The 26,125-nt window shown below is 42.0% G+C and overlaps 2 protein-coding genes, 4 non-coding genes and 1 pseudogene across 6 annotated transcripts; 1 reads left to right on the plus strand and 6 right to left on the minus strand.

Annotated features, from left to right (window-relative positions):
• Positions 1-6,543: 6,543 nt before the first annotated feature.
• LOC104605502 (blue copper protein 1a-like) lies at positions 6,544-7,088 on the minus strand. Its single transcript, XM_010270295.3, has 2 exons — positions 6,911-7,088; positions 6,544-6,803 (listed from the first exon to the last, which is right to left on the minus strand). The coding sequence occupies exons 1-2, from the start codon at positions 7,086-7,088 to the stop codon at positions 6,544-6,546; spliced, it is 438 nt and encodes a 145-aa protein (XP_010268597.1).
• Positions 7,089-17,755: 10,667 nt separating this feature from the next.
• TRNAS-AGA (transfer RNA serine (anticodon AGA)) lies at positions 17,756-17,837 on the minus strand. The gene has a single exon. It is a non-coding gene; the product is annotated as a tRNA-Ser (tRNA).
• Positions 17,771-20,058, plus strand: LOC104605495 (organic cation/carnitine transporter 3 pseudogene; annotated as a pseudogene).
• A 1-nt stretch (position 20,059) lies between these two features.
• Positions 20,060-20,141, minus strand: TRNAS-AGA (transfer RNA serine (anticodon AGA)). The gene has a single exon. It is a non-coding gene; the product is annotated as a tRNA-Ser (tRNA).
• Positions 20,142-20,419: 278 nt separating this feature from the next.
• On the minus strand, positions 20,420-20,501 carry TRNAS-AGA (transfer RNA serine (anticodon AGA)). Its single transcript has one exon. It is a non-coding gene; the product is annotated as a tRNA-Ser (tRNA).
• A 445-nt stretch (positions 20,502-20,946) lies between these two features.
• TRNAS-AGA (transfer RNA serine (anticodon AGA)) lies at positions 20,947-21,028 on the minus strand. The gene has a single exon. It is a non-coding gene; the product is annotated as a tRNA-Ser (tRNA).
• A 2,470-nt stretch (positions 21,029-23,498) lies between these two features.
• Positions 23,499-24,067, minus strand: LOC104605487 (blue copper protein 1b-like). The gene is made up of 2 exons (XM_010270268.2): positions 23,854-24,067; positions 23,499-23,758 (listed from the first exon to the last, which is right to left on the minus strand). Exons 1-2 carry the CDS (start codon positions 24,065-24,067, stop codon positions 23,499-23,501), a joined length of 474 nt encoding a protein of 157 aa, XP_010268570.1.
• Positions 24,068-26,125: the final 2,058 nt, after the last annotated feature.

Genomic DNA, 26,125 nt, shown 5'->3' on the forward strand with positions numbered 1-26,125 from the left:
TGTTTCGGCCCTTGATTGGCACGAAGATAGAATGTTATGTAGACGACATGGTCGTCAAGACACAGTTTTCACAGGAATTAATACAAGACTTAGATTCTGTCTTCTAAATCCTGCGTCAATTTAGCAGGAAATTGACCCTAACAAATGTGTCTTCGGCGTCACCTCGGGCAAATTCCTAGGGTACATTGTCAATTGGCGCAGTATTGAGGCCAACCCGGACAAGATAAAAGCCATCCTAGATATGAGACCACCCCAGAAAGTAAAAGAAGTTCAGAGGCTAAACGACCACATAGCCGCTCTAAGCCGCTTCATGTCCAAATTAGCAGACCGCTGCCTACCTTTCTTCAAAGCAATCAAAGGCAAAGGGTTTGAATGGACCCAAGACTGCCAACTCGCGTTTGACGAGCTAAAAAGTTACCTCGCTAGTGTGCCAACCATAGCCCGGCCCTTGGAGGGCGAGGTCTTAGAACTGTACCTCTCGGCAAGCGACGAGGTGGTAAGTTCGGTACTAATAAAAGAAGCAGACCGGGTCCAGCGACCCATCTACTAAGTAAAATTTTGCAGGGAGCAGAGACAAGATACCCGCAGATAGAAAAACTAGCATATGCACTGGTGATAGCAGCTCAGAAACTCCGCCCATACTTCCAGACTCACACCGTCATCGTCCTGACTGACAAACCTCTGAGGCAAGTTTTACTCAAACCCGAGGTTTCCGGTCGACTGACGAAATGGGCCATCGAACTCAGCGAATACGACCTCCAGTAGAAGCCAAGAACTGCTATTAAGGCCCAAGCCTTGGCAGATTTTATCGCCAAGTGCACGTTTAGCCTCGAAGCCCCTGAGTCGGTCAAGCCCGAGATCCCCAGTTCGGGCGAGCTTGGAGCTCCCAAGCCAATAGAGTCTGAACCCCGTAAAGTAGCAGACAGTGTAGCATCTCTCCTAGTTAGGCCAAACGCGAACTGGGATGAGGAGCACGAGGCACTGATAGTCGGGCTGAACCTAGCACACAAGGTTGGAGCAAAGCACGTAGTTATCTGCAGTAATTCCCAGCTCGTGGTCAACCAAGTTACAGGCGAGTACGAAGCACACGAGCTCACTATGATTGCATACTTGGCAAAAGTAAAGGAGGCTCTGCTCAACTTTCAGTCACACTTCATCAGGCAAATCCCGAGGTCAGAGAACACTAAGGCCGACGCCCTGTCCCAGCTAGCCAGCACGAATCACAACGCCATGAGAACTGTGTACATAGAGGACTTACCTCGGCCCAGCATTCTCGATGGGGCAAAAAAGGTCGCTCCCGTCTTTGAAGCAGAGCCGAGCTGGATTGACCCACTCGTGAGCTTCCTGCTAGATGGAACCCTCCCTGCAGACCGCAATGCAGCCAAGAGGGTGCAGTGCCAGGCAGCCAAATACGTCATAATAGATGAACGGTTGTTCCAATGATCCTATACACTCCCCTACCTGCGTTGCTTGCGACATGCCAAAGCCGAGCTCGTACTCCACGACACTCATGAAGGCTTGTGCGGCGGACACCTGGGGAGCAAAGATCTGCGTCCTCTCCCTGATGTCCTCCTGAAGGTACTCGACCTGATGCTGCAGATCCAGCCTCAAGTCCGCCATCTGTTTCACCACCACTCCCATGGCCTCGGCATCTCTCTGAGACCTCGCCTGCCTGATCCGTGAAAAACGAGCAGTCTCTTCGACAGCACGAGCAGCCTCCTCAGCAGCGCGACGAGCCTCTTTGGCAACTCGCACCTGCCTCGAGCTCCTCTCCACCTGAGCCGCCAAGGCGTGAATAGAAGAATTCACCTACCAAAAGGAACCGAGTGATCAAAAGAACCAACAAAACGAAAGCCAAAGAGCTCTAAAAAAAGGAGAACACTTACCACCATGCCATGGGTAACGGCATGACAAGCCACTTGAAGTAGAGGGAGATCAGTCCACGCCGCGACCTCCTCGGGGAAAATAGCCTCCTTACTCTTTTGAAGAGCATGGGTCGGCGACAACACACTCCTGAAATCCCCTGGGGCCCCCGAGCCCGAGGGCCCAGCTCTCGTATGAGCAGACCCGGAGTAAGCAGGAGCACCGGAGTATGTAGGAGCCCCTGTGTAGGTAGTCTCAGCATAAGGGCCCCCTGCCGGCTCCTGCATTGGAGGAACCATCTCGGGCTCCCTGGGCAGATCTTCTGGCAGATAGTCCGACACCTCGGGCTCCGCATCCTGGGGCATCTCGGTGCGAGTTCGCTTGGCAACCCGCTTTCTCCTCTTCATGCCTTGGAACAATTGCCCACCCCGGGTCCCTCGAGAATCCATCACACCTGTGAAAAGAAGTTCGACATCAGTAAAAAGCAAGAAAGACAGCAAAACAGAATCTCTAAGTGAAGAACCTACCCGAACTCTGGCCGGCCGCAATGAGCTTGGCCTCCGTCAGATGCTGTTGACACATCAGCCCAAGCCGCGCCCATTGTCGGAGGCCCTTCGCCGTCTCTTTGTCAAGCGTGACCCCGGAGTCAGGAAAGACCATCCCCCACCCGGTCTGAAACGGCCACACCCCAGCACACTTCGCACCCCGAAATAGTCTCGCTTCCATGCTGGGACCTTGTTGGGGAGCTCATGTAAAAGCTTAAAACCCGGGCGAGGAGACAGGTAGTATGCCCGCCTACGCCCGGGGAGGGGACCCGCTTGCTTCTTAAGCACCAAGATTGAAGAAAAAATCTCCAAATCCAACGGAAAGCTCTCTTCGCAAAATAAGGAGATTGTCCCCACCAAATTTCAAATGGAGTTCGGGTGAAGCTGGCCGACCGTCACGCCGAAGTGGTTCAAGACTTCGACAAGGAGGGGATGGAAAGGCAATCGCAGCCCCGCGGCGAGCTACTCCCGGAATATCATAATCTCATAAGGACCGTGTTCCCATGGAAAGCTACCCGAAGGTATGAAATAAGCGTACTCCCCAGGCAAGTTATAGTAGGTAATGAGGGATTGGAGCCCCTCGGGCGTCATGGTCGAAAGACCAAACTTGTCTAACATCCGACCCCGACGAGAGGTGGACGCCAAACTACCCGAAGCGCCTCGGCCTACGAGTTCGAACTCTTCCTCGGGTTCTACCTCCAGCTCGCTAGGGCTATCAGGGGATGCAACTCGGTTCGTAGAACTTGCATCAGACCCGCTGAAAGGACTATCTGAGCCATCCAAGCTAGACATCGGGGAGTGAGATGGGATCCAGAAAAGTACTCACCCGGAAAAAGGTTGTAGACCACAGGAGCTCGGACAAGCGAAAGACCTTGAACGCGAACTGAAAAGACCTGGACGCGAACTGGATGCGTGCTGAAACTCAAACGCGAGCTCGAGAAAAATACAGAAGTGGCAGCAACTGGGGTCACCCCCAGCTATTTATACTCACAGTGACCGAAAAGCGACGGCTTAGATCAAAGCCAATCCGATGGCCTACAGCCGCACTAACTGGACGTCCCCGGAGAACGAGACGTGATTGGCGCACGTCTTTCTGAAACTGACAGAGCGCCGGCGCACATCTTTTCGAAACTGACGGAACGCCAGCGCACGTCTCCTCAATAAAAGCGGCAGCAGCACATCTTTTTCAAATTTGAAAAGACGCCCGCTATCGCGCCTCTCGAGTGGCGTGCTTTTTTGAAATTTTGAAGTAAAGCGCGCGTCGCCACATCCATCAGCGTTTAGGCAGGCCGGTGCGCTTCCCGCCTTTTAGACGCTCGAAGAAACCCAAGGAACCCTGACAACGCACCTCGCGCCGTCAGAACCGAGATTCAAAGTGCAGGGCAAATCTACCTGACACCTTGCGAACTCCCCGCACCAGGGCGAGACCCTTAGCACAAGGAGTGGGGGGCAATTGATGAAGGAAGATTTGGCCCAACCTCGCAATTACGCCACGTGGCAAAAAAAAAACAAGTAGCTCGGCACTTGAAGCAGCGTACCCAGGGTGCAAACACCAAAGGGAAGAGACCAGTAGTCCGAACTCCCCTCGAGGAGACCGAACTCCCTTCGAGGAGACCGAACTCCCTTCGAGGAGCCCAAACTCTCTACGAGGAGCCCGAACTCCCTAAGAGGTGCCCGAACTCCCTACAAGGAGCCTGAACTCCCTACTAAGAGCTCGAACTCCCTGCGAGGAGCCTGAACTCTCCCTTTGGCCCCGAGCCACACAAAGCAGTGACCCGAACTGGCCCGTCTCATGGCGGTTCAGGACACTCCCCTATCCGAACTCAAGACTTCGCCTCGCACACCGCTCCAAGCACTTCGCCTCCAGGGCATTGAACTGGACAAACCACACCGTACCTGACGCCGAAGGAGTCCGTATCCAGGGGCGGCGCACCTGACTGACTTGAGATCTGACGCCTGACGGCCGCACTTCAACGGCCACCTACCACCGTCACCTGCCACCGCCATCTCCAGTTACAGAGACGGCTCCGACAAAAAGAGCAGTGACGGTTCTGCCCCAGCAGAGGCGATGACACCCGAACTGGCAGAAGCACGGAAGTAATCATACCCGACCTGATAAAAGTCTAGGAGTGAGTGCGCGAGGTGGTTATAAAAAGCTCTCCACCGCCCCAAAGAGGAGGTAAGCAAACTTTGCGCTATCTGGTTTTATCTTGCCTTTGAAGGATTCTAACTTGAGCTTCGAAGCCTTCACACCGGGTTCCCCTGGAGCTTCCTCATCTCCTCCGTTTCAGGTTCCCTGCTACTTAGTTCAGAGGCAAGGTCATTGACAGCTAAGACCGGCCGGATTGCGCATCATCAACAGCCATTGGTTATTTGTCTGCATGTCTATCTGTTGTCTCTCATTTGCTCACTCGCTCGCTCGTAAACTCAGAAAGAATCACATGGGAGTCAATCTTAGGCTTCACCCGGCCCCAAGTGAATGGGAAACTACAGATTACAGTGGTGCAATTAAAGAGACAAAGAGAGAGGAGCAGGAGCTTCCATTCAAGAAGTGAATTTGAAAATGGCTTGTAAACTGTAACAGATAAGCCCTGAATTGAGAAACAATTTTGGCCCAATCGATACTCAATACGTGTGTTTAAATTAAAGGAGCACCGTTGTTCCTTTCAGGAAGACGGACAAATGGTAAGGGGCATTTTTTCAACTTATCATCTAAAATGCAGCGTTGGTAAATGACGCCGTGCAGATTAGTCAGGGGTAATTGCATAAGTTTATTACGTTTCTGGTCTGGGTAAATGACGAAAGGGAGGTTTTTGTTTAGTTTTTTGAAAATTTAGGGAGGTTTTTATTAAAATGAAACTAAAGGGGAGGTTTTTATGATAACCAGAAAATTCAGGGGAGTTTTTTGTATTTTACCCTATTCAAAAAAAAGAAATATCTTGAAGCCACAAGTTCTCTTTGAAGGATTCGTTTGCTAGCACATAGTTCTCTTTGAGATGGTTGTTTTGACATACTATTATATGCCAAAAGCAGATAGCTTGATCAAGAGTTATGGTCGTTTGAAGTGTTAGTTCCTGTTTGGGCCTTTTTTTTTCTATTCTTTGTGATCATGGACCTCCAAGAAGCTTTTATCAACTAGTTCTATATCAGTGCTTCTCGAATACTCTCCTATACAAAAGTTCCATAGCAGCTAGAAGAGCATCAAAGGAAAAAGGGAGACTATATGCACCTTCTCCACCATATCTTGGTCTCCATTCTAGTTAGTGTACCCGTAGTTGTTAGTTGTTATAAAAACCACTTTCCAGCAGCAGGTACAGACTCATCCTCGGTTGCATGTGTTCATATGTAGCTAGATAACAGTAACTAATATAATAGTGGCTCACAGATTCTTGACTGATTCATGGACTCTGAGAGGTTCTTTTGAAAAATTACTGATTTCAAAAACAAAGAAACGATGCCAAACATCACCTAATTGTAATCCAAAAGGCGATTTTTCAATTTTAAAACATAGCATTAATGCAATTGATGGTAATTTAATGCAAGAAAACAACAAGAATGCAATTGAGAAGAGTTAGAAACTGAATTAAGAGGGTTCACGTACGGAGATCATGAGGGGGGGGGGGGGGGGGGGTCAAGGATGTGATTGTTAGGGCAGATTGCAGACATTGGAGAGCTTCCTTATATAAAGATGAAGCGTCAGAATTATCAATTACTCTCTCTCCCTCTCTCCCTCTCTCCCTCTCTGTGTGTTAAGTTTGAACAACTCTCTGTAAAGGACAAATATTAAATTAAAGGGTCGGTGTTGACCCAAACTAGCATTGCTCATTTGCTACTTCCGAACTTGAAAAAAGGGAGCCTGATCAGCTCAATCTTCAAGCTGGTAAGCAGCAAAGTCCAAGTTTTAACAACTTCATGAGCCAGATTAGTTAAAGAAGCATAAGCATGGCTCGTGGTATAAATATTAGATATTTCCTACAAAAAGCGCCACTTAAAATTAAATGGACTTGAGCTAAAAAACGAAAATCTCTCTTATTTAAGTCCTTCACAGGGAGGGACGAGTAATACAGACACAAAAATATGAGATGGAGCGAGAGAAGAGTAGAGAGAACAGAACCCAATAAGGGTATATCCCTCCTCAGCCATGACAACGAGGAAATGGCATCACTACGAACTTCATCAGTCCCACCTTGCAATGGATGCCGTCATGCTCTCCGCAAGCGAAGTAGTAAGGCTGCCACCTCTTTAGCACAAACTCAAACCCACTCCCACCTCCCGCCGAAACATTCCCAACAAGCTTCGCTCTCCTCAGGTCGCACCTCAGAAAGCTCCAAAAGTTTCGCAGCAAGTATACGCTATGAGGGAAGGTGGTGCTGTTGGGCGGATCGTACTCGAACACTGAAACAAACAAGCAACATTACAACCTGAAGCAGCCCACATAGCTCAGTAGCTATGAGCTAGGTTCATTACCAAAAGAATTGAATGTTGAGTGCTTAATTAATTACCTAGAGTATCGTTCAGGTAGAAGGGGCCATTTTGAAAAGCCCAGTCGGTGTAGTTGAAGCCAAAGTGCCAACCTTCAGACCCACCCACAACAACCCTTCTTGCCATGCTAACTGCCAACACTGAGGCAGTTACTAGGATGATGATTCCTGCATAACTAGCTCTGCATTTCATTGCCATCTCTGCTGCTCTCAACTCTTTCGATAATAAGCCTCAGAAGACAAGTCTGTATAAATTGGATCGACGGTTGACAAGGAGGTCTGAATGAGGTATTTATATAGGGAGAGATCATCAGAAATGCAGCACGTAAAGTAAGAGCATGTAAAACGACCTGAGAAGGCTGAAACCACTTTTTTTTTTTTTTTTCTATTTGGCTCTTTGTATGGGTTGGTAAGAATAAGACCTTTCCTTTGGGCTTTGGGTTGAAATTGAATACTTGGAATTCAACGTAGCCTTCCACTTATCACACTTATACCCCTTCTGCACCCCTATTTTCATCTATACATAGGGAGACAAGACAAGGGTATGAATGCAATTTTAGAAAGTTGACCGGATCGGTTTTGGCTTAATCATGTCAAGTTTTAGGCGTGCATCCATTGATCCATTCTACTTTAGACCGAACATTCTGGTTCTGCTGCAAGTCCACAGTCGTTTAGGGCGCTTGGTAGTGCTCCATTAATTAAGCACATCAAAGGATGAGAGGAAGTGGCGCCATGTGGGTTGGTGATAGTTTTCAGTTGGTTTGAGCCAAGCCTCTCTACTTTCTACAAACTCCAAAGTCTGAAGACTTCGCTGTTTTTATGGAATTAAAAAACATGATCACGTTAGGGCGAATTCTATACTCTTTCCATGTTTGGTAGAATAGACTATAGAGTGCTTTGTGATGAACATTTGCTAAGCATGGCGTCAGCATCTATGGGTCGGCTTCACTGATGGGCCCCAAGCCTTGGCAAGCCGCTCGAGACACGATGGACTTGACTTTATAAGGATTAGACTCTCAATGGAAGCCCAGAAATTGCGTTTTCAGATTTATCTTGGGCTTATCTATGTTATCCTCCATATTTTATCTTTTATACTATTTTATGACTCATTTACTTGCATATTTCTACCACATGTATATAAGATGTATTCAATTGAAATCCATATAAACACACCCACCAGGCGTAAACCGGCGTGTGAACTTTTCTCTCAACCTTCAACTATTTTATGGTATCAGCCATATCAGACCTACATCAAAACACCATGTCAACTCCATCCATTACCCACTCCAGGTCATCTGAGAGTCAAACTATTACCCAAAGCGGAAGGATACTAAATCTTCTAAACACCTTTGTTGTTCGTCTAGATGGAACCAATTATTTGCTTTGGAAGTCATCCATTCTTCCAATTTTGAGAAGAAGCCATCTTTTTGGTTTCGTTGATGGCATAGAAAAATGTCCGCCCAAGCAAGGCAACCACATTGACACTATTGAAGCATCTATTGAAGTCACCGTAAGCTCGGCCTATCGAGACCGGGTGCAGCAAGATCAACAATTAATGGGTTGGTTGCTTATGACACTTACTGAATGGCGGGTTGTCGAAGCCCTCAAAATTAGTACTAGTCCCACAATAAAATATTTGTAGTAAAAGTGATACTAGGTCGAATCCCACAGGGAGCTAAATAATAATCTCATAGCTGAATGGATAATATAACTGAGTGAAAAAAATTAATAACTAAAATTAAAAGAATAAGAAAACAATAACAAACTAAACAAACAAGAGAAAATCAGTCTTACCGAATTCTGGTTCAAGGGTTCGGGTTGAATCGATTGGCCATCGATCCTAAGTAAATTTCAGCATTCTTGCAATTAAAAATAAATCTTGTGTTTTCCTAAATCAATTGACCAAACACAGCATTCGATCAACACTTATCATTAATCAACTGGGTATAGCATTAAGCTTTGTGAAAACAGTTAAACCAAAATAACAATAATTAAGATAGTTGCAATTATTGAATCTTGTTCCATCAGATCCCTTTAGGTTAAAACATGTCAATACATTGGTCAAAGGCTGTCACGAACGATTGACGCAGAAAGATAATAACCTAATTGCTACTTGTACCATTATTTGTGACAATTACGAATCACCGAACCATGGATAGCAGTAGGAACATCAACATTAATTCAGTTTGTCAGACTAATTAACATTAACATTCAATAAAAATATGCTCAAAAATCAATGAATACTTGAATTAAAAAGCAAGAAAATAAATTAACTACAGAACCTCACAATGACACAATCGAACCTCTCCCCTTGAACCAGAAAAAAAGAAGCTTAGTTGCTCATGATCTGCGCAATCTCCATGCTCTGCTTCTCCATGGCCGAACTGCTTTCTTGAGTTTCTTGATTTTCTTGATGATCTCTTAGATCTTGGAGTGAGTGATGCCTAGAGCCGGTCCGCCCCCTCTTTATATAGATGAGGGAGAGGGCTCTCTCCAACTCCTTCTAGGAGATTAACTCCAAGTCCTGATCTGTTTTGAACTAATCTTATCCTATCTCTTATCTAGTGATCTAATCCAATCTTCTTATCTTTACAGGATTACATTCAAAGTTTAAATCTAATAAGACTCCCTTTCTGGAGGTTACATTCGAAATTGGGACTCTAGGCTCTTGAATTCGAGTTGGGCTGCCTTAAGAACTTGGGCTGCTACAAGGCTCTTCTGCGATTTGGGCTTCAACTGTGGAATGGGCCTAGCTGTGAACTTGCTCCGACTTTGGGCCCGATTTCGTATTCGATGCAGACCGAATCTGTCAAAACCCAAAACATAAAAGTTGTGGGTCTTTCTTTTATCTTTTTGATGCCTCTCGAATCATCCAATTCGGAGTCCGAAATTGAGAGTTATGCCCAGATTACTAATTGTTGTCGAAACCGTGCAAAATCATCCAAATTGCCCTGTTTTCTTCCAATTGCCTTTTTTCTTGCCCTGAATCGAAATATAAGAGTAATAAGTTCATTTAAGTGTTAAAAAATGTAAAAGAGTGAATATTAAGGGATAAAAAGAGGGTTCTTTTTGGTCTCATCATTGAATCGATACTTGCACATGTTATTGGGTGCACCTCCTCCTGATCTGTATGGATAATCTTGAAGCAGTTGTATGCTTCAAAATCAAGAGTTCGGGTCATGCAACTTCATTTTGAATTGCGTAGTTTGAAGAAGGGAGCTCTCTATGTTCCTCAGTATCTTCAAAAAGTAAAGAATCTCACAGATAATCTTGCTGCAGCAGGTGAGCCTCTCTCTGACACAGATTATATTCTCACTATTCTTAGTGGGCTCGATTTAGAATATGAATCATTTATTACTGTTGTCACTACACGAGTTGATGCCTACACAGTGGAGGATGTCAAAGGTATGTTACTTAATCAAGAAATTCGATTGGGTCAAATCAAAGGCTCGCATGGTTCTCTTGATTCAAATTACCCAATTGCTAATATGGCTGTAAGGGGTAATGCTAATTTCAACAACATAAATGATTCTCGTAATTTTTCTAAGGGCAACAAATCTTACCCTCAATCTTCTAAACCTCAATACAAGTGTCATATCAGTTGGGGTAAGAATCACTCTGCTTTTAAGTGCAAGTAAAGTTTGACAAGAACTTTGAAAGAGAAAATTTTAAACAACAGAAGCAAGCCTTTCATGTATCTACTGACTCATCATGTGGTGAAGCTTGGTACCATGATTCAGGTGCAACGAACCACCTTACAGTTGATCTTGCCAATTTGAATGTGCATTCAGAATACACTGGCCCCGATCAACTTCGTATAGGCAATGGATCAGGTTTGCCTATAAAACATATTGGTTCTTCTATTATTCCTTCTTCATATCGAAATTTGCATTGAGAAATATTTTGCATGTTCCTCATATTACCAAAAATTTATCATCAGTTGGTCAATTTTCGGCAGACAATAATGTCTATTTTGAATTTCATCATCATGTCTTTTGTGTGAAGGATCTTCTCACCAAGAAAGTTTTTCTCCAAGGGGTGAATGAAGGCGGCCTTTACAAGCTCTCCAATTCACATAACATGGATACACATTCACCATTTTCAGCTGTTGGAGAGCGCACAAATATTGATGTTTGGTATAGGAGATTGGGCCATCCTGCACCTAAGGTGGTTCGTTCTATTATTAATAGATTTTGTCTACCAATAGATTCTCATAATAAGTTATAATTTTGTGATGCTTGCCTAATGGGCAAAAATAAAAAACTACCATTTTATTTTGATTCTACTACAATATGCTCACCATTAGAGGTTGTTTTCACAGATGTTTGGGGGCCTGCCCCGATAGCTTCTCCTCATGGCTATAGATATTATATTTTGTTTGTTGATGGTTTCAGTCGTTATTGTTGGCTATATCCTATGTCTCACAAATCTGATGCCCTCTCTATATTCATTAACTTTAAGCGCCTTGTAGAGAATTAACTTGACACAAAAATTAAGGCCATTCAATCTGATATGGGTGGTGAGTTTGTTAAGTTTCATGAATTTCTTCAATCCGAAGGCATTGCTCATCGATTTGCCTGTCCCCATACACGAGCATAACGGTAGAGCCAAGCGTAAGCATCGACAAATTGAAGCCATTTCACTGACCTTACTTGCCACGGCATCCATGCCCAAACATTTTTGGCTTGATGCCTCTCAAACTGTTGTTTATCTGATGAATCGGCTACCTAGTGTTGCAGTAAATGGTACATCTCCTCTTGAATGTTTATTTCACAAGAAGCCAAATTATTCTTTCTTAAAAATTTTTGGGTGTTTACGTTTCCCATGCATGCGACCATATAACAAGGACAAGCTGGACTTCAGATCTATACCATGTGTATTCTTGGGCTATAGCCTCCAACAACATGGCTATCGATGTCTACACATACTCACTAGGCACCTTTATATCTCTCGCTATGTAGTGTTTGTTGAAGAATCATTTCCATTTGCTTCTATGCAACTAACTGCTGCTCTTATTAAATCTTCTTTTGTGTTATTAGATGGGCCCTCAATTGTTACTTCTCAGCCCACTGTTCACAAAATAACTACCATTCCATCCACATGTGAGAAGGCCCACATTTTGGATATTGCTATGGCCCACAACACACTCTCATTATGATCACTTGACTGTAGTCATACCCCTTATTTCTAGAGGACTTGACCCCCCTAGTTCACTTGATAATCATGCAAATATCACCTCTGGCCCTCCCATCAATCCACTCAATACACATCATATGAAAACACGCCTCAAGAGTGGTATACGAAAACCCAAAGTATATTTGGCATCTAAACATCCTATTAAGGCTTCAATTGAGCCCACCTGTTATTCTGAGGCTCCCAAACATGCCCATTGGCGCCAAGCAATGGAAGATGAATTTAATGCTCTTTTACGAAATGGGACTTGGACCTTAACTCCTAGACAACCTCACATGAATGTGTTGGGCTCCTAATGGGTTTATAGGATCAAGAGATGAGCTGATGGGTCTATTAACCGTTACAAAGCCCGTCTTGTGGCCAAAGGGTTTCATCAACAAGAGGGCCTTGATTACTTTGAAACATTTAGCCCAATAGTTAAGCCCACCACCATAAGAACTATTCTTAACCTTGCCATCTCAAATCATTGGACTTTACACCAATTAGATGTACAAAATGCATTTTTGAATGGGTCTCTTGATGAAAATGTTTTTATGGATCAACCAATGGGCTTTAAGGATCCTACATATCCAGATTATGTGTGTCATTACAAAAAGTCTTTCTATGGGCTCAAATAAGCCTCACGGGCCTACTATCATTGTCTCTCACAATATTTATTGAAGTTGGGCTTCTTCATCTCAAAGGTTGACTCCTCATTATTCATACAACGAACCAAAGATGTCACATTACTAGTGCTTGTATATGTTGATGACATCATTGTCACTGGGTCCAAGCAAACCTCTATTAACTCCCCCATTTCATCTCTGGCTACGGAGTTTGCTCTGAAAGACTTGGGCCCCCTCAGCTATTTTTTAGGCATTGAAGCAACTAGAACCAAATCTGGTCTCTTTTTGTTTCCCAACACAAATATATACATGAGTTTCTTTGTCGGGCCAATCTAGATGGCATTAAACCAGTATCCACTCCCATGGCATCATCATGTAAGCCATCCATATATGATGGCTCACCTTTCCCAGATGTCTTTTTATATCGCACCATTGTTGGTGCTTTACAATATCTTACAATCACTAGGCTAGAAATTGCATACTCTGTTAACAAGGCCTGTCAATTTAAGCACAAGCCCACAACTACTCATTGGTCTCTAGTGAAGTGAATTCTACACTACTTGAAAGCTACAATCAATCATGGGTTATGCTTCACACCGAGCTCTTCTTGTAGGTTTCATGCCTTTCTGATGCTGATTGGGCAGGGTGCCCCGATAATCAACGATCTCATGGTGGCTACTACATCTTTCTTGGTGACAACCTTATTTCTTGGGCTTCTAAGAAACATAGCACTGTCTCAAAATCCAGCACTAAGGTTGAATATCGCAATGTTGTCATTGCGACATCTGAAGTCCTTTGGTTATGTTCGCTACTATACGAAATTGGGGTTTCTCCCTCCTCACCTTCAATTTTGTGGTGTGATAACATTGGCGCCACTTATTTAGTGGCCAATCCTGTCTTTCATACCCGTACAAAACATATAGAAATTGATTATCACTTCGTACGGGAAAAAGTATCCTCCAAACAACTTGAGGTTTGCTTTATCTCATCAAAAGATTAGCTAGCCAATATACTTATTAAGCCACTGCCTTCTCAAGAGTTTGCTTTTCTGCGATCCAAACTTCAAGTTGCAAAACCCCTCTTCAGTTTGAGGGGGGCTGATAAGGATTAGACTGCCAACGGAAGCCTAGAAATTGCGTTTCCAAATTTATCTTGGGCTTATCTATGTTATCCTCCATATTTTATCTCTTGTACTATTAGACTTCTATTAGGACTCATCTACTTGTATATTTCTTCCACATGTACATAGGATGTATTCAATTGAAATCTATATAAACACACCCACCAGGCGTAAGCCGATGTGTGAATTTTTCTCTCAACCCTCAACTATTTTAAATAAGGGTGTTTGGTTTCATGGGTGTTTATTCAATAAACGCTGTCATATAGGGGCCACTTCAGCAGTTTTCCTTTCATGCTCTTTTATACGTATCAAGAATAAGAAAAAGTGACTTCGGTTTTTGTGCATGACTATCGTTTGAGGAAATTATTTTTTAAAACTTCTTCAAACGGTTAAGCGTTTTTTCACTATTACACTGATGCGGTGCCTAGTGGCGCCTAGTTGTTATAAACGATTGTAATTTTTACCTTTCTCGATTTTCTCAACAAATAAAGTATAAACATTGAATGAAAAAACGTAAACAGAACCAAACACATACTTAATTATGCGGCAACTTGTAGTTTCAATGTTCAGCGTTCACGTCTAGTTCATTCTAAATCTTATAAAGCATATTTACCATATACTATAGCCCAGAACTAACTCCGTTTCAGTAGGACGGACGTACCACTAGGGGTGAGTATTAATCCACCCATACCGACCCTCTAACACATTTGCCAACCAAAATAGTTGATAATAGTAGGTCACAACCAACCCTAATCCTAACCCACCCTGACCCAACTCTAATGTATATATCAATAAAGAAAACATAAAAAAAAGTGATAGAAAGTTCAAAAAAATATTTTTTAAATTAAAATAAAAATGCTCAAAAACACTAAAAATGATAAATATGTTTCACGTAAAACATTAAAAAATTATAGGAAAAAATAATAATAAATTAAATGAAAGTATCATTTCACATAAAAATAGAAAATTGTATATAACATACAAAATTAAAGGATAAATGTCAAAAAATTATGAAAATGTAAAAATTTAGAAAAATATAAAAATTGAAAAATAAAAATTACATAAAAATTATAAAAATTACAGAAAACAAACACAAAAATCGAAAATAAATAACAAAAATACAAGAAATATATAAATTGCGAAAACAAAACAACAGAAATTATGAAGCATTACAAATTATAGAATACACTAAAAATGCAAAGAAAATATAGAAAATGGAAAAAATGAAAATTGCAAGAAAAACAACAAAAATTGTAATCAAGCAAAAAATTGCAAATAAATGACAAAAGTACAAGAAGACCAAACATAAAAAACGTAGGGAAATTACGGAAATTGATAGATTTTTTTATGTTTTAATATAAGAAAATCGATGAACACAGATCTGGTTTTGAACACAGATCTGGTTTTGAACCCAGATCTGTCATCGCCTATCTTCACGATGAACACAGATATAGTTCAAAACCATATCTTCCACTGCTCTATCTTCATGATGAACACAGATCTAGTTCAAAACCAGATCTGTCACTGCCCTCTCTTCACGTTGAGCACAGATTTGGTTTAAAACCATATCTGTCATTGCGACAATGAACACAAATCTGGTTTTGAACCTGATCTAATGTAAATCTAATCTTGAACATGCCACTCCACGCTCTAACAACGGAAAAACCTTCCACCTTTCTGCCATGACGGAAAGAGCAGAGAGAGATCTATCGAGCATACCTCCGGAAGAAGAAGAAATCACTGGTGATCGTCAGCTACTAAGAACCAAACTTCAATCGAGACTCCTAACCCTATTTTGAGTTTCAACCCTTCCTTCACCCAACTGACCCCAGCCCATCCTGACCCTAATGGGTCACTCGATCCATATAGACCCATCAACAGAATGGAAGGGTATGGGTAAGTTGCAAGGTGGGTGGGTCAAATGGGTTGGGGTCAAGATTGACAGCCCTATAAACCACGGTAAGCCCAAAGTTACTCATTTATAAAATCTAGGGGTGCAATTTGGGTGGGCCTAGCCCAAGACCAAACTGGCCCAGCCTGGAATTATACACAGGCTAGGCTTGGATTTTCGGTAGCCCAAACCGGGTTCGAGCCTAGCCTTTAGGTAGCCCGAACCTAGCCCAACTACATACATTTATACATACATATGTGTATATATGTAAATATTGCATACGTATTTACATATATACATAAATATATGTGTATATATACATATTTATTCATTAACCAACTCGAGCCAAACTCAGGTTCGAGCCTGAGTTGAACTCAAGTACATCAAATTATAGTGTGGGCTGGATTCAGGTTGGGAAAATCGGGCTTCACCTTGGACTTGGGCCTTAAGCCCAAGTTTTAGGGCCGCATCTAGGTTGACCATAAACCCAGCCTAACTTGCCTGACTTGCACCCCTATATAAATCTTCTTATTTCCTATTTTGCATTAAAGGAGAATGTGAAGTTAGTGTTGGATGATGATGATGGTTTTTATTTCAACAGTCTAATCCTGACACGAAATGAAAACCGATGTGGATATGTGCAATCCTTCCTTGCGTTTCATTTTTTTTAGTCCAGTTCTCCAGCTAAATGGTTCAACAGAGCATATCTCAGATCACTTATCAATGTTAACGTACAAGTACCGAAGATGTTCCCAATGTACAATTGGGACATGTTATGAGGTGATACATCAGGTCACAAATATCCATAAGTCTGGATTTGTGCTCTCACAACACGTCCCAGCCGTATATCAGGAACATCCCCGTAGTTGTGTGTTAATCACGTGGAGATGTTCCCAAGACACTTAAGATGTATTGTGAGGTCAGTGTGAGTGTGGTCTATGCGTTGCAAATCCCAATTCAATATCTATATCACCCTCTACTTTCATGAGATTCAGAGCCTGGATCTGCTTCTCACAGTGCACACTCTTCACACCTATTTCATAGCATGTCCCAACTGTATATCAGGAACATCTCCCATATTTGTATCTTATTAATCATGGGGGGAGATGCTCCCAATGCACAGTAGGATGTGATTGTGAGGCCTGTATAAGGAACGGTCTTGAGGATCAGATCCCAATCCGAGATCCCTATTATGTCCTGTTCAACAATAGAAACTGGTTTACTGAAGTTTAGATGATTTTACAAGACCTTTTTCAAGTATGGTTCTCCTCAGATTTTGTTTATTGATTCCTGGAATGTATTTATCACCACCCCCCACCCCCCCTATAAATAACATCTGAACATCCCTGTGAATTGGGAAACTTTCTTCCTTGAACTCTAGGATCGCATTAGGAATTCTGAGGGGGAATGATCTATAAAACAAGAACAAGCTTCCCAGATTCAAAGTAGTTTTGAAATGCCATGTGGTCATAAATTTAGCCGCATGGTATAGGTAACCTTATATTCACTTTCATTACCATAAATTTTTTTTGTTGTAGGGCATGTTTTGAATCAATGCCATTTTCCTAAAAAGCAGTGCCATGTCAGCACCATATAAGAGTTTTTGTGCTGGGAAAAATTTTGTGTTTGGTTCTGTTTACGTTTGTTGAGTAAACCCTACCAAATAGATGCCCCATTAACAAAAGCCTCATTAATTGCATCTATATGTATCGATATTTGCAATTTATGTGCACGCCTGAAACGGGTAGTCATTTATTTACTCAATAACGAAACCAAACACCCTCTTTATCTGTTGGATGTTTTCCAAAAGAAAAAACAATTAACGTTTTCTCAGAAACGTGCTTATACCATCGCTATAAATGATTTGCTATAGCATTGAAAAATACACAAGTACAGTAATGGTTCAAATAAAAATGTCATTTTCTTAGAAAAGAAAGAAATGGCACTGGTTCCAAACATTACATTATATTTTCACAGCATAACCTTTTATTTTTTTTATTTTCATCGTGAAAATCCAAAATAAATAATAATTGCACATTTTTAAATGAAATAGAACCCGTGGACGGAAGGATTCGAACCTGCGCGGGCAGAGCCCACATGATTTCTAGTCATGCCCGATAACCACACCGGCACGTCCACACCGATAAATGGCAAACATTGATCCATCCTATAACTACTTTCTGTTTATTTTCTTTTTTCTCATTCCACCCATGAAAATCCAAAAGAAATTTGAAAATAGATAAGAATTTAGGGTAAATTATAAAAACCCCCTTATACTATAGGATTTGTACAAAACCCCTTGTATTATAACCATGACACAAAGACCCCCTTCTCCGTTAAATCGATAAATAGAAAATGTTATTTGACGAAAATATCCTTCACAAGTCGAATTAACATTGTCAATTTGGAGGAAATAGACGCCCACCCATTATTTTTTCATGTGGGACCATCTTTTTCATCTCTATCTCCAAGAACTTTCGAGTTCAAAAGTGGGAATCTTATGCAGTGTACAACTCCAACTCGGACATGGATTATCCGAGTATGGATTGGACACGTCTTGCTCCTCGTCTTGGTCCCACCATGAACGAACACCTACATAGTACATATGATGTGGGACCCAGTAATGTGGCCACCTCAGACGAACACACCTACATATGAAGAACACCCACGACTCGAGAAGCATGTTCCCTCTCTAGACGACACCATCGAACGGTGTATAGGAAGTTTCGGGTGGGCTCAGCTCCTGCAAGCCATCGCCTAGCAGACCTTCATCGGCGTCTTCATCGACGCCGAGCTCACCTGGCAGTGCTCTCGCCAAGACGACCCCTCCTGCAACTCTGCTTACTTCCCAAGGATGCATGGGCCTGGGATAAGCCGTCACGGACATCCGTCCTGTCGGAATGGAACCTCACCTGCGCCGGCCCCATCATCGTCGGGTTACCGGCGTCGTCATTCTTCGTGGGCTGCCTCGCTGGTGGACTCGTTTCTCGGTCGCAAGAACATGCTCGTCCTCTCATTTCTGATGATGTCTGTAACTTCTACTTAAATGGCCTTTTCTCCCAATATTTGGGTCTACGTCGCCTTGAGATTCGTTAGCGGGTTCGGTCGCGCTACGATCGGAACTTGTGCGCTCGTCCTCTCGACGGAAATCGTCGGAAAACGATGGCGAGGCAAGGTGGGTATCATCGGATTCTTCTTATTCATATTCGTTTTCTTGTCGTTACCGGCCATGGCTTACATCAACCGAGAGTCTTCATGGCGGACCCTCTATCTGTGGATGTCCGTGCCAGCCATCTTTTACTGTATACTCATCCGCTTTGCAGTGCGCGAATCACCGAGATGGCTCCTGGTGAAAGGACGCAAAGACGAAGTAATCAAGACATTAAGAACCATAACCACAAGGAATCAAAGTAGCTTCAGGTTAAGCGTGAGCTTCTCCGGCATATCCATTGTACCGGAGACGTTCGCCGCTAATCTCTACTCTGCTATCAAGGCATTGGTTGAGAAAAAATGGGCCTTTCGACGGTTAATGGCAGTGATGACCGTCGATTTTGGCATCGGAATGGTGTACTACGGGATGCCTTTGGGGGTCAGAAACCTGGCCTTCAGTCTCTACTTGAGCGTTCACCTTCAACGCCTAATCAGAGCTGCCATCGTCATTGCTGACGTTCTTTCTTATCAGAAAAGTGAACATGAGAAGTTGGCTGCTGGTGTTCACAACTATAAGTGGGATTTGCAGTATAATGTGCGTGGTGGTGGGCGAGTCACGGTAGGAATTGCAGGTGGCGGTGGAGCTGGTGAGCTTATTTAGCGTGTGCACGATGTTCAGCGCGTTGCTCCCGACGAGTATGAGGAACTCGGCATTGTTGATGGTTAGGCAGGCGCTGGTGTTCGGCGGGGTGTTCAGTCCGGTGTTGGTGGCCGCCTGGAGGAAAGATGGGTTCTTATGACATGATGATTGTAAGGCAGAAATAAGGTGAGAAAACGTATAAAAGACGAAAAGAGGTTAAAGTTGTCTTACAAGGGTAGTATAGGAATAAAAAATATTGTAAAGGCAAATTTCTCATTTTTTTGGGACGGCAGGCTAAAGGAGGTTTTTGTCTCACGGTCATAATACAGGGGTTCTTTATCGCAAAACAAAGCATAGGAGGATCTTCGTCACAAACCCTATAATACGGAGGAATCTTTATAATTTACCCAAAAATTTACAATTAAACCATTTTCCACTGCCATGATTTTGCATTGCAACCAAACACAGCATTAGTATTTTCAGTTTTCATTGCATAACCTTTTATTTTTTATTTTCATCGTGAAAATCCAAAAGAACCTTAAAACTGCACATTTTTAAAGGAAATAGAAAACGTGGACGGCAGGATTCGAACCTGCGCGGGCAAAGCCCACATGATTTCTAGTCATGCCCGATAACCACTCCGGCACGTCCACCGAACAATGACAAACATTGATCCACCCTATAATCCTTTTTTGTTTATTTTCCTTTTTTTTTTATCATTCCACTCGTGAAAATACAAAAGTAATTTAAAAATAAATCAGAATTTACGATCAAACCATTTCCACTGACAGGTTTTGCACTAGTATAAAATTATTTGCATTGCAACTAAATACAGCATTAGTATTTTCACTGCATAACCTTTTATTTTTTTATTTTCATCATGAAAATCCAAAAGAACTAAAAACTGCACATTTTTAAAGGAAATAGAACCCGTGTACGGCAGGATTCGAACCTGGGCGGGCAGAGCCCACATGATTTCTAGTCATGCCCGATAACCACTCCGGCACGTCCACTGAACAATGACAAACATTGATCCACCCAATCACTTTTTTTGTTCATTTTCTTTTTCTCATTTCACTCGTGAAAATCCAAAAGAAATATAAAGTACCCGTGAGCGGCAGGATTCGAACCTGCGCGGGGAGCCCACATGATTTTTAGTATGCCCGATAACCATTCCGGCACGTCCACCGATCAATGACAAACATTGATCCACCCTATCACTTTTTTTGTTCATTTTCTTTTTCTCATTTCACTCATGAAAATCCAAAAGAAATATAAAGTACCCGTGAGCGGCAGGATTCGAACCTGCGCGGGTAACCCACATGATTTTTAGTATGCCCGATAACCATTCCGGCACGTCCACCGATTAATGACAAACATTGATCCACCCTATCACTTGTTTTGTTCATTTTCTTTTTCTCCTATCACTCATGAAAATCCAAAAGAAACATGAAGTACCGTGAGCGGCAGGATTCGAACCTGCGCGGGCAGAGCCCACATGATTTCTAGTCATGCCCGATAACCACTCCGGCACGCCCACCGAACAATGACAATAAATATGTTTGGTCACTTAATCAACATTAAATAGTTTGAATTTCTTCTCCGCATCACTTGCAAATGTGTTGTAAATTATCATGTTCCCAATGCAACGTACTTTTTGCGAGCTAGTTGAATTGTTTCAACCGTCACTCAATCAAGATTTTAGGTCCATTTTGAGTAAAACCTGAAGAAGTGTTAAAATTATTGATTTTGTCAAAAATCATCCAATCAGGATAGTTGGATTATTGACCTGGTTAATCGATAACTAAGTCATGGGTTGTATACTATGTATACAAACTTTGAGAGGCCATAACTTTGTACTATGATATTTAAATGAGGTGTTTTTTTTTATTTTGGGTAATTTTTTGAGATCTATGAGTCCCAATGAACCATAAGCGCCTTGTCCCACTATTTTTTGTGAAAAAAAACCCCTTTTTTGGCCTCAATTTTGTAATTTTTGATATTTTTATAAATAAAAAAATTAAAACAGAATTAAAAAACATAAATTAAATATAAAATAATACATATATAATATCTAAAACATAATTATACATTATTAATTAATAAAATATGTATTTATACATATATATACATATACGTTGATGTGGCACGACCTGAACTGTTTAACCTGGCCGATTGAAATAGTGGCCCACAACCCAGAGGCAAAAAAGGTTTGGGTGCCCCGAGCCTGGCTGGCCCCGTCCACAGTTGATGATGTTCAGGTGCCAACCACTGCCTAAGATTGGCCACCACCAGTGTAAGGTTAAGGTTGATTTTGATGTAGGAATATTTGACGGGCCTCAAATCGTACCATTTGGCATCAGGCAGATTAAATCCTGGCCGCACATTACTGGTCTATATGAATCTTTAATTTAGAACATACATTAGATTTACTATTCCGTTCCCTTAAAAAGTGGGTCTGGATTTGGAATAAAATTAATTGTATCGTCTGGTCAAAGTTTTAAAGCCTTCCCTTTATCCAATCTTCGAATTCAATAGTTTTCATTCAATCGAATCAAGTAATTATAATAGACCAAGCTGTTGGAATGCCGGAAACACATTAATGGCATCTGATTTGTCTTACCCGATCGGCAATCATTCAACTATGCTTTCCGATAAAATCAATTTTGATGGGAAAGAAAAAAAAAAAAATTTGAAAGAAACATCTTGGCATAATCGATCTTTTCATTATCATCGAACTTGAACCAGATCCATTGCAACAAGTGTCTAAAAAGAAAATATGTAGCTTTCATGTTCGCCTATTCTATTGCCATTTTAATATGTATAAACTGACTTTTTCTCTGGGTGTTAATTTTGACAAGGGGTAAAAATGAAAAGGTCTTTTCGTAACAGAGGTAAAAGTGGAAATATGAAATCGAGGTCTTTTGAAGATGACCAATGAACCATTCTCATTTTTACTAATGGAGATAATGGATAGGTAACAGAAGTTCAATGTTGGATGAAGTAATTTTAATATCCATCTTAAAAAGGTGAAAATAGTGAAAATGCATAGGAACCAAAGATATCTCGTTATCCAGCCAAACATTCTCTTAGGCCCAGTTTTTTAACTATCATTTAACATATGTACCCGGGTAAATGATAGTTAGGTAAGTGAAACATTTTCCCAAAAGATGTTTGACTTTTGTGTATTGGCAGATACATTTTATTCACACAAAAGTTTGGCCAACTTTCCTCCTTAATGGGTAAGTGTTTTATCCGTGGGAGAGAATGGTAACAATTATTAGTTATTACTTGGAAAAATAAATTAAAAGTTTATCCAAGAAAAAAATATATATTTTTCAAAGACCCTACAGCTTTTATCAAAAGAATTCTATTGACCAAGTCCCCGTGTTGTCTAAGGCACTGTTTGTTTTAACTGTTTGATTAGATAGAATTAGAATCTCATTCTCATTCCTAGTGGAATGATATTCCCCCACGAGAGAATGGTCATTCCCTCCCCCTCTCTTCGGAATAAAATCTTATTCCTAGTGTTACCAATTTTCATTTTCATTCATATTTAAACCAAATAAATTGTGAGAAATTCTAATTTCAATTCTAATAAATTTCGATTTCAATTCTAATTCCAACTGCAAACCAGACTCATTTAACGCAATTCCAACTTGCTAAAGTATATACCCACCCAGCGTTCAGTCTCGCTTCTAAAGGGTAAATTAATTAAGGTTAAATCTTAATAGTCAAGATTAAAGAGAACAACACATTTAAGGATAGCATCAACAAGTAAAACGGGGTCATCGTGTGATTCGTCTCCAAAGAAGGTATTCGAAAATGTATAAGTTCTTTATAATAACACCGAAGCCGCACACACATTTATTAATTGATCTATTTAGATATAGCATTATTACTTTATTTCCTCGCAAAAGTCAAAAAGTCAAAACTAGCCAGAAAAGTAATATTGGAAATCATGGGGTAAACGGCACGGCACTGCTTCTTCCCTGGACGTTCCCGTTCCGTCAACCATGGCAACGAGGAAACGGCAAGACCACGAACTTCATCAGCCCCGCCTTGCAATGGAACCCATTGCGCTCTCCACAAGCGAAGAAGTAAGGCTGCCACCTGTTGAGCACGAACCGAAAGCCGTCTCCACCGCCGGCAATAGCATTCCCTACCTGCTTCGCTCTCCTCAAATCACATCTCAGAAAGCTCCAGAAGTCTGGTAGCAAGTAGACGCTATGAGGGAAGGTGGTGCTGTTGGGAGCATCGTACTTGAACACTACACCAACACATATCAAACAAGGTATCGTCAGTGTACTATTATAAATGAACAGAGCCTCAACTGAAAATATATATAACATTATAACCGCTTACCTAAAGTATCGTTTAGGTAGAAGGGACCATTTTCAAAGGCCCAGTCTGTGTAGTTGAAGCCGAAACGCCAACCTTGGGACCCGCCCACGACGATGGTGTTGGGCCTGTTGGCCTTGCTGGGCCTGCCCATACAACCTGTCAAGAGGGACGCTGCAGTTACCAGGAGAATGAGTCCTGCGCGACTAATACCCAGCTTATTGTATCGGGTAGCCATATCTCAGCTCAAATCAAATTTCAACCCTTCCCCAAGAGAACGTGGAATAAGATGGCACCGAAGGTAATGAGATGATGAGGCTATTTATAGTGAAGGAGGAACATAAAGCAAGTGCAAAATGGCCTACACCACTTTGTAATTTGGTAGGTAGGAACTTGGGAGTAAGACTTTGTAGAGGAAATAACATATCTAAAACTCATAATTTGAATCAATTCCCTTCTTTCTTTTCCTTGGTAGACCTCAGAGAGTCAGAGTCCGCTGCTTCCTTTACTTTTGCATTCTCACTTGCTACAGTCTTCCACTTACAATTAAGGGTGTCAATTGGACTGGATTTGATCCAACCTGATCTGGTCCAATATGAGTCTTTTACAAATGGATCAGGTCCAACCCAATCTGATGGTCCAATTTAATGTCTGGTCGTCCAATCTGTTCAAATTGGTCTTAATTTAGATTAATTCCGACCCAGATTAATCCGATCCATTGATACCTCTACTTTTATCTTCTATCAGTGGATCGGATATTGATTCAGTCCAAACCAATCTAATATAAATCCATTACAAAAGAATCAAGTCCAGTCCAATTCAATATGTCTTATTAGTTGTCCAATCCATCCAAACGGAGTCCAATCCAAAATCGGTCCATTGATACAATTTAGCCTTTGATAATCGAGTACCCCATCACCATAAGGTAAAGCCCATGGTCTGGGCCACCATGGCTAATGTGGTCCAAAGCTTGAAGCGTTCCTTTGGTGGCTGCAACCAGCAACGGCAAGCAAAATAAAAGGGTTTATTTCTTTTTTGTTGGTTGATTACGTGTGGACATCATAATGCACATATGTAATACCACATCACTATGTCATACATCAACTAATTGAAAAACGGTTCTCTTTTTAGGAAACTGAGAAATTTGACTAAACAAATTTGATCATCATAAGTTAGTGGTTTAGGAGTCAATAGTGCTCCATTAAGAACGTTTGTTATGAGATGAAGATCTGCTAAGCATGACATCAGGATCCATGGTTATTATCTTTTGGGCTTTGGCCATTTGGGTAGGAAACTTCGCTCTATGGATTCTGGATCGGATGACAGTGGCTGAACTTTTTGGCCCATCAGACTTAGAATCTTATTTCCTTAGCCCTTTGAGCCTATTGGACCAGGAAGAACTTATGCCCAGCCCACTTTTCTTTTCTTTGTTTCTATTCGGCTATTCCCCCCACTCACCAGTCGTCACAGGACAACTCAACGACCCCTAATGAAATGTGAGCGTTTGAAATGAAAATACAATTGACGTGATGTATTGAATTTATTCATATACTGATGTATTCCTATTTCACTGGAGGTCGCTGAGGTGTTCTGCGACAAGCAATGCGATCTCGAATTAAAACACCGATGTATTCGTATTTCACTGGAGATCACTGAGGTATTCAACTTTCTAGTTACTACCAACCAAAAATATGACATCCGGCCCTTAAAAAATTGACATAGATCCTATTAAAATCCAAATCCAATTAAAATTTATGGATGCATGTATCTAAAGGGCTGTCAATAAATTGGGTCCGGTTTGGGATAAGTTCAGGATTGCAAATGGTGTCAGATAAACGAATTTGATTTTATTAAGGCTTGATAAGGGCAGATTTTGCCCTCCAGTGAAATTATGACACCTGGCACCTCATGCCAATTAAGCGCAGACTCTTGACAATTAGACAGCTCGAGCTAGCTATAGGCAGCTCATCACCTACAGGCAGCTCACTACAGGTAGCTCGCCACAAGCAACTAGCCACTTATAGGCAGCTTGGGTAGAAGCACCTCGGCACATTATTGGCAACTCGGTGAAAAGCAGCTCGGTGCAAAGTAGCTCGTTGCAGAGCAGCTCGGCGTATCGCAGGAAGATTTCCTACCTGACAACCGTACTAGCCAAATCTAGAGACCTGCGCCCACGTCTCTCGCCAAGCGGCATCGTGCCTACTAGCCCTGAGAGATGTCCCTTGTCTGGCAGGGCCATACTCTGCAACGGTTACCTGCGCCCATCAGCCCAGCCCTGGCAAGTAACGACTGCGAT

The sequence above is a fragment of the Nelumbo nucifera genome, chromosome 5 (assembly GCF_055504915.1).
Source record: "Nelumbo nucifera cultivar China Antique chromosome 5, China Antique-T2T, whole genome shotgun sequence".
Taxonomy (NCBI): domain Eukaryota; kingdom Viridiplantae; phylum Streptophyta; class Magnoliopsida; order Proteales; family Nelumbonaceae; genus Nelumbo; species Nelumbo nucifera.

Bases quoted from the DNA above. Each gene is read 5' to 3' on its own strand.
- LOC104605502 (XM_010270295.3), bottom strand. From the start codon at position 7,088: ATGGCAATGAAATGCAGAGCTAGTTATGCAGGAATCATCATCCTAGTA. The intron at 6,804-6,910 runs GTAATTAATTAA...TGTTTGTTTCAG, and splicing joins CTACCTGAACGATACTCTAG to TGTTCGAGTACGATCCGCCC.
- LOC104605487 (XM_010270268.2), bottom strand. From the start codon at position 24,067: ATGGCTACCCGATACAATAAGCTGGGTATTAGTCGCGCAGGACTCATT. The intron at 23,759-23,853 runs GTAAGCGGTTAT...GTGTTGGTGTAG, and splicing joins CTACCTAAACGATACTTTAG to TGTTCAAGTACGATGCTCCC.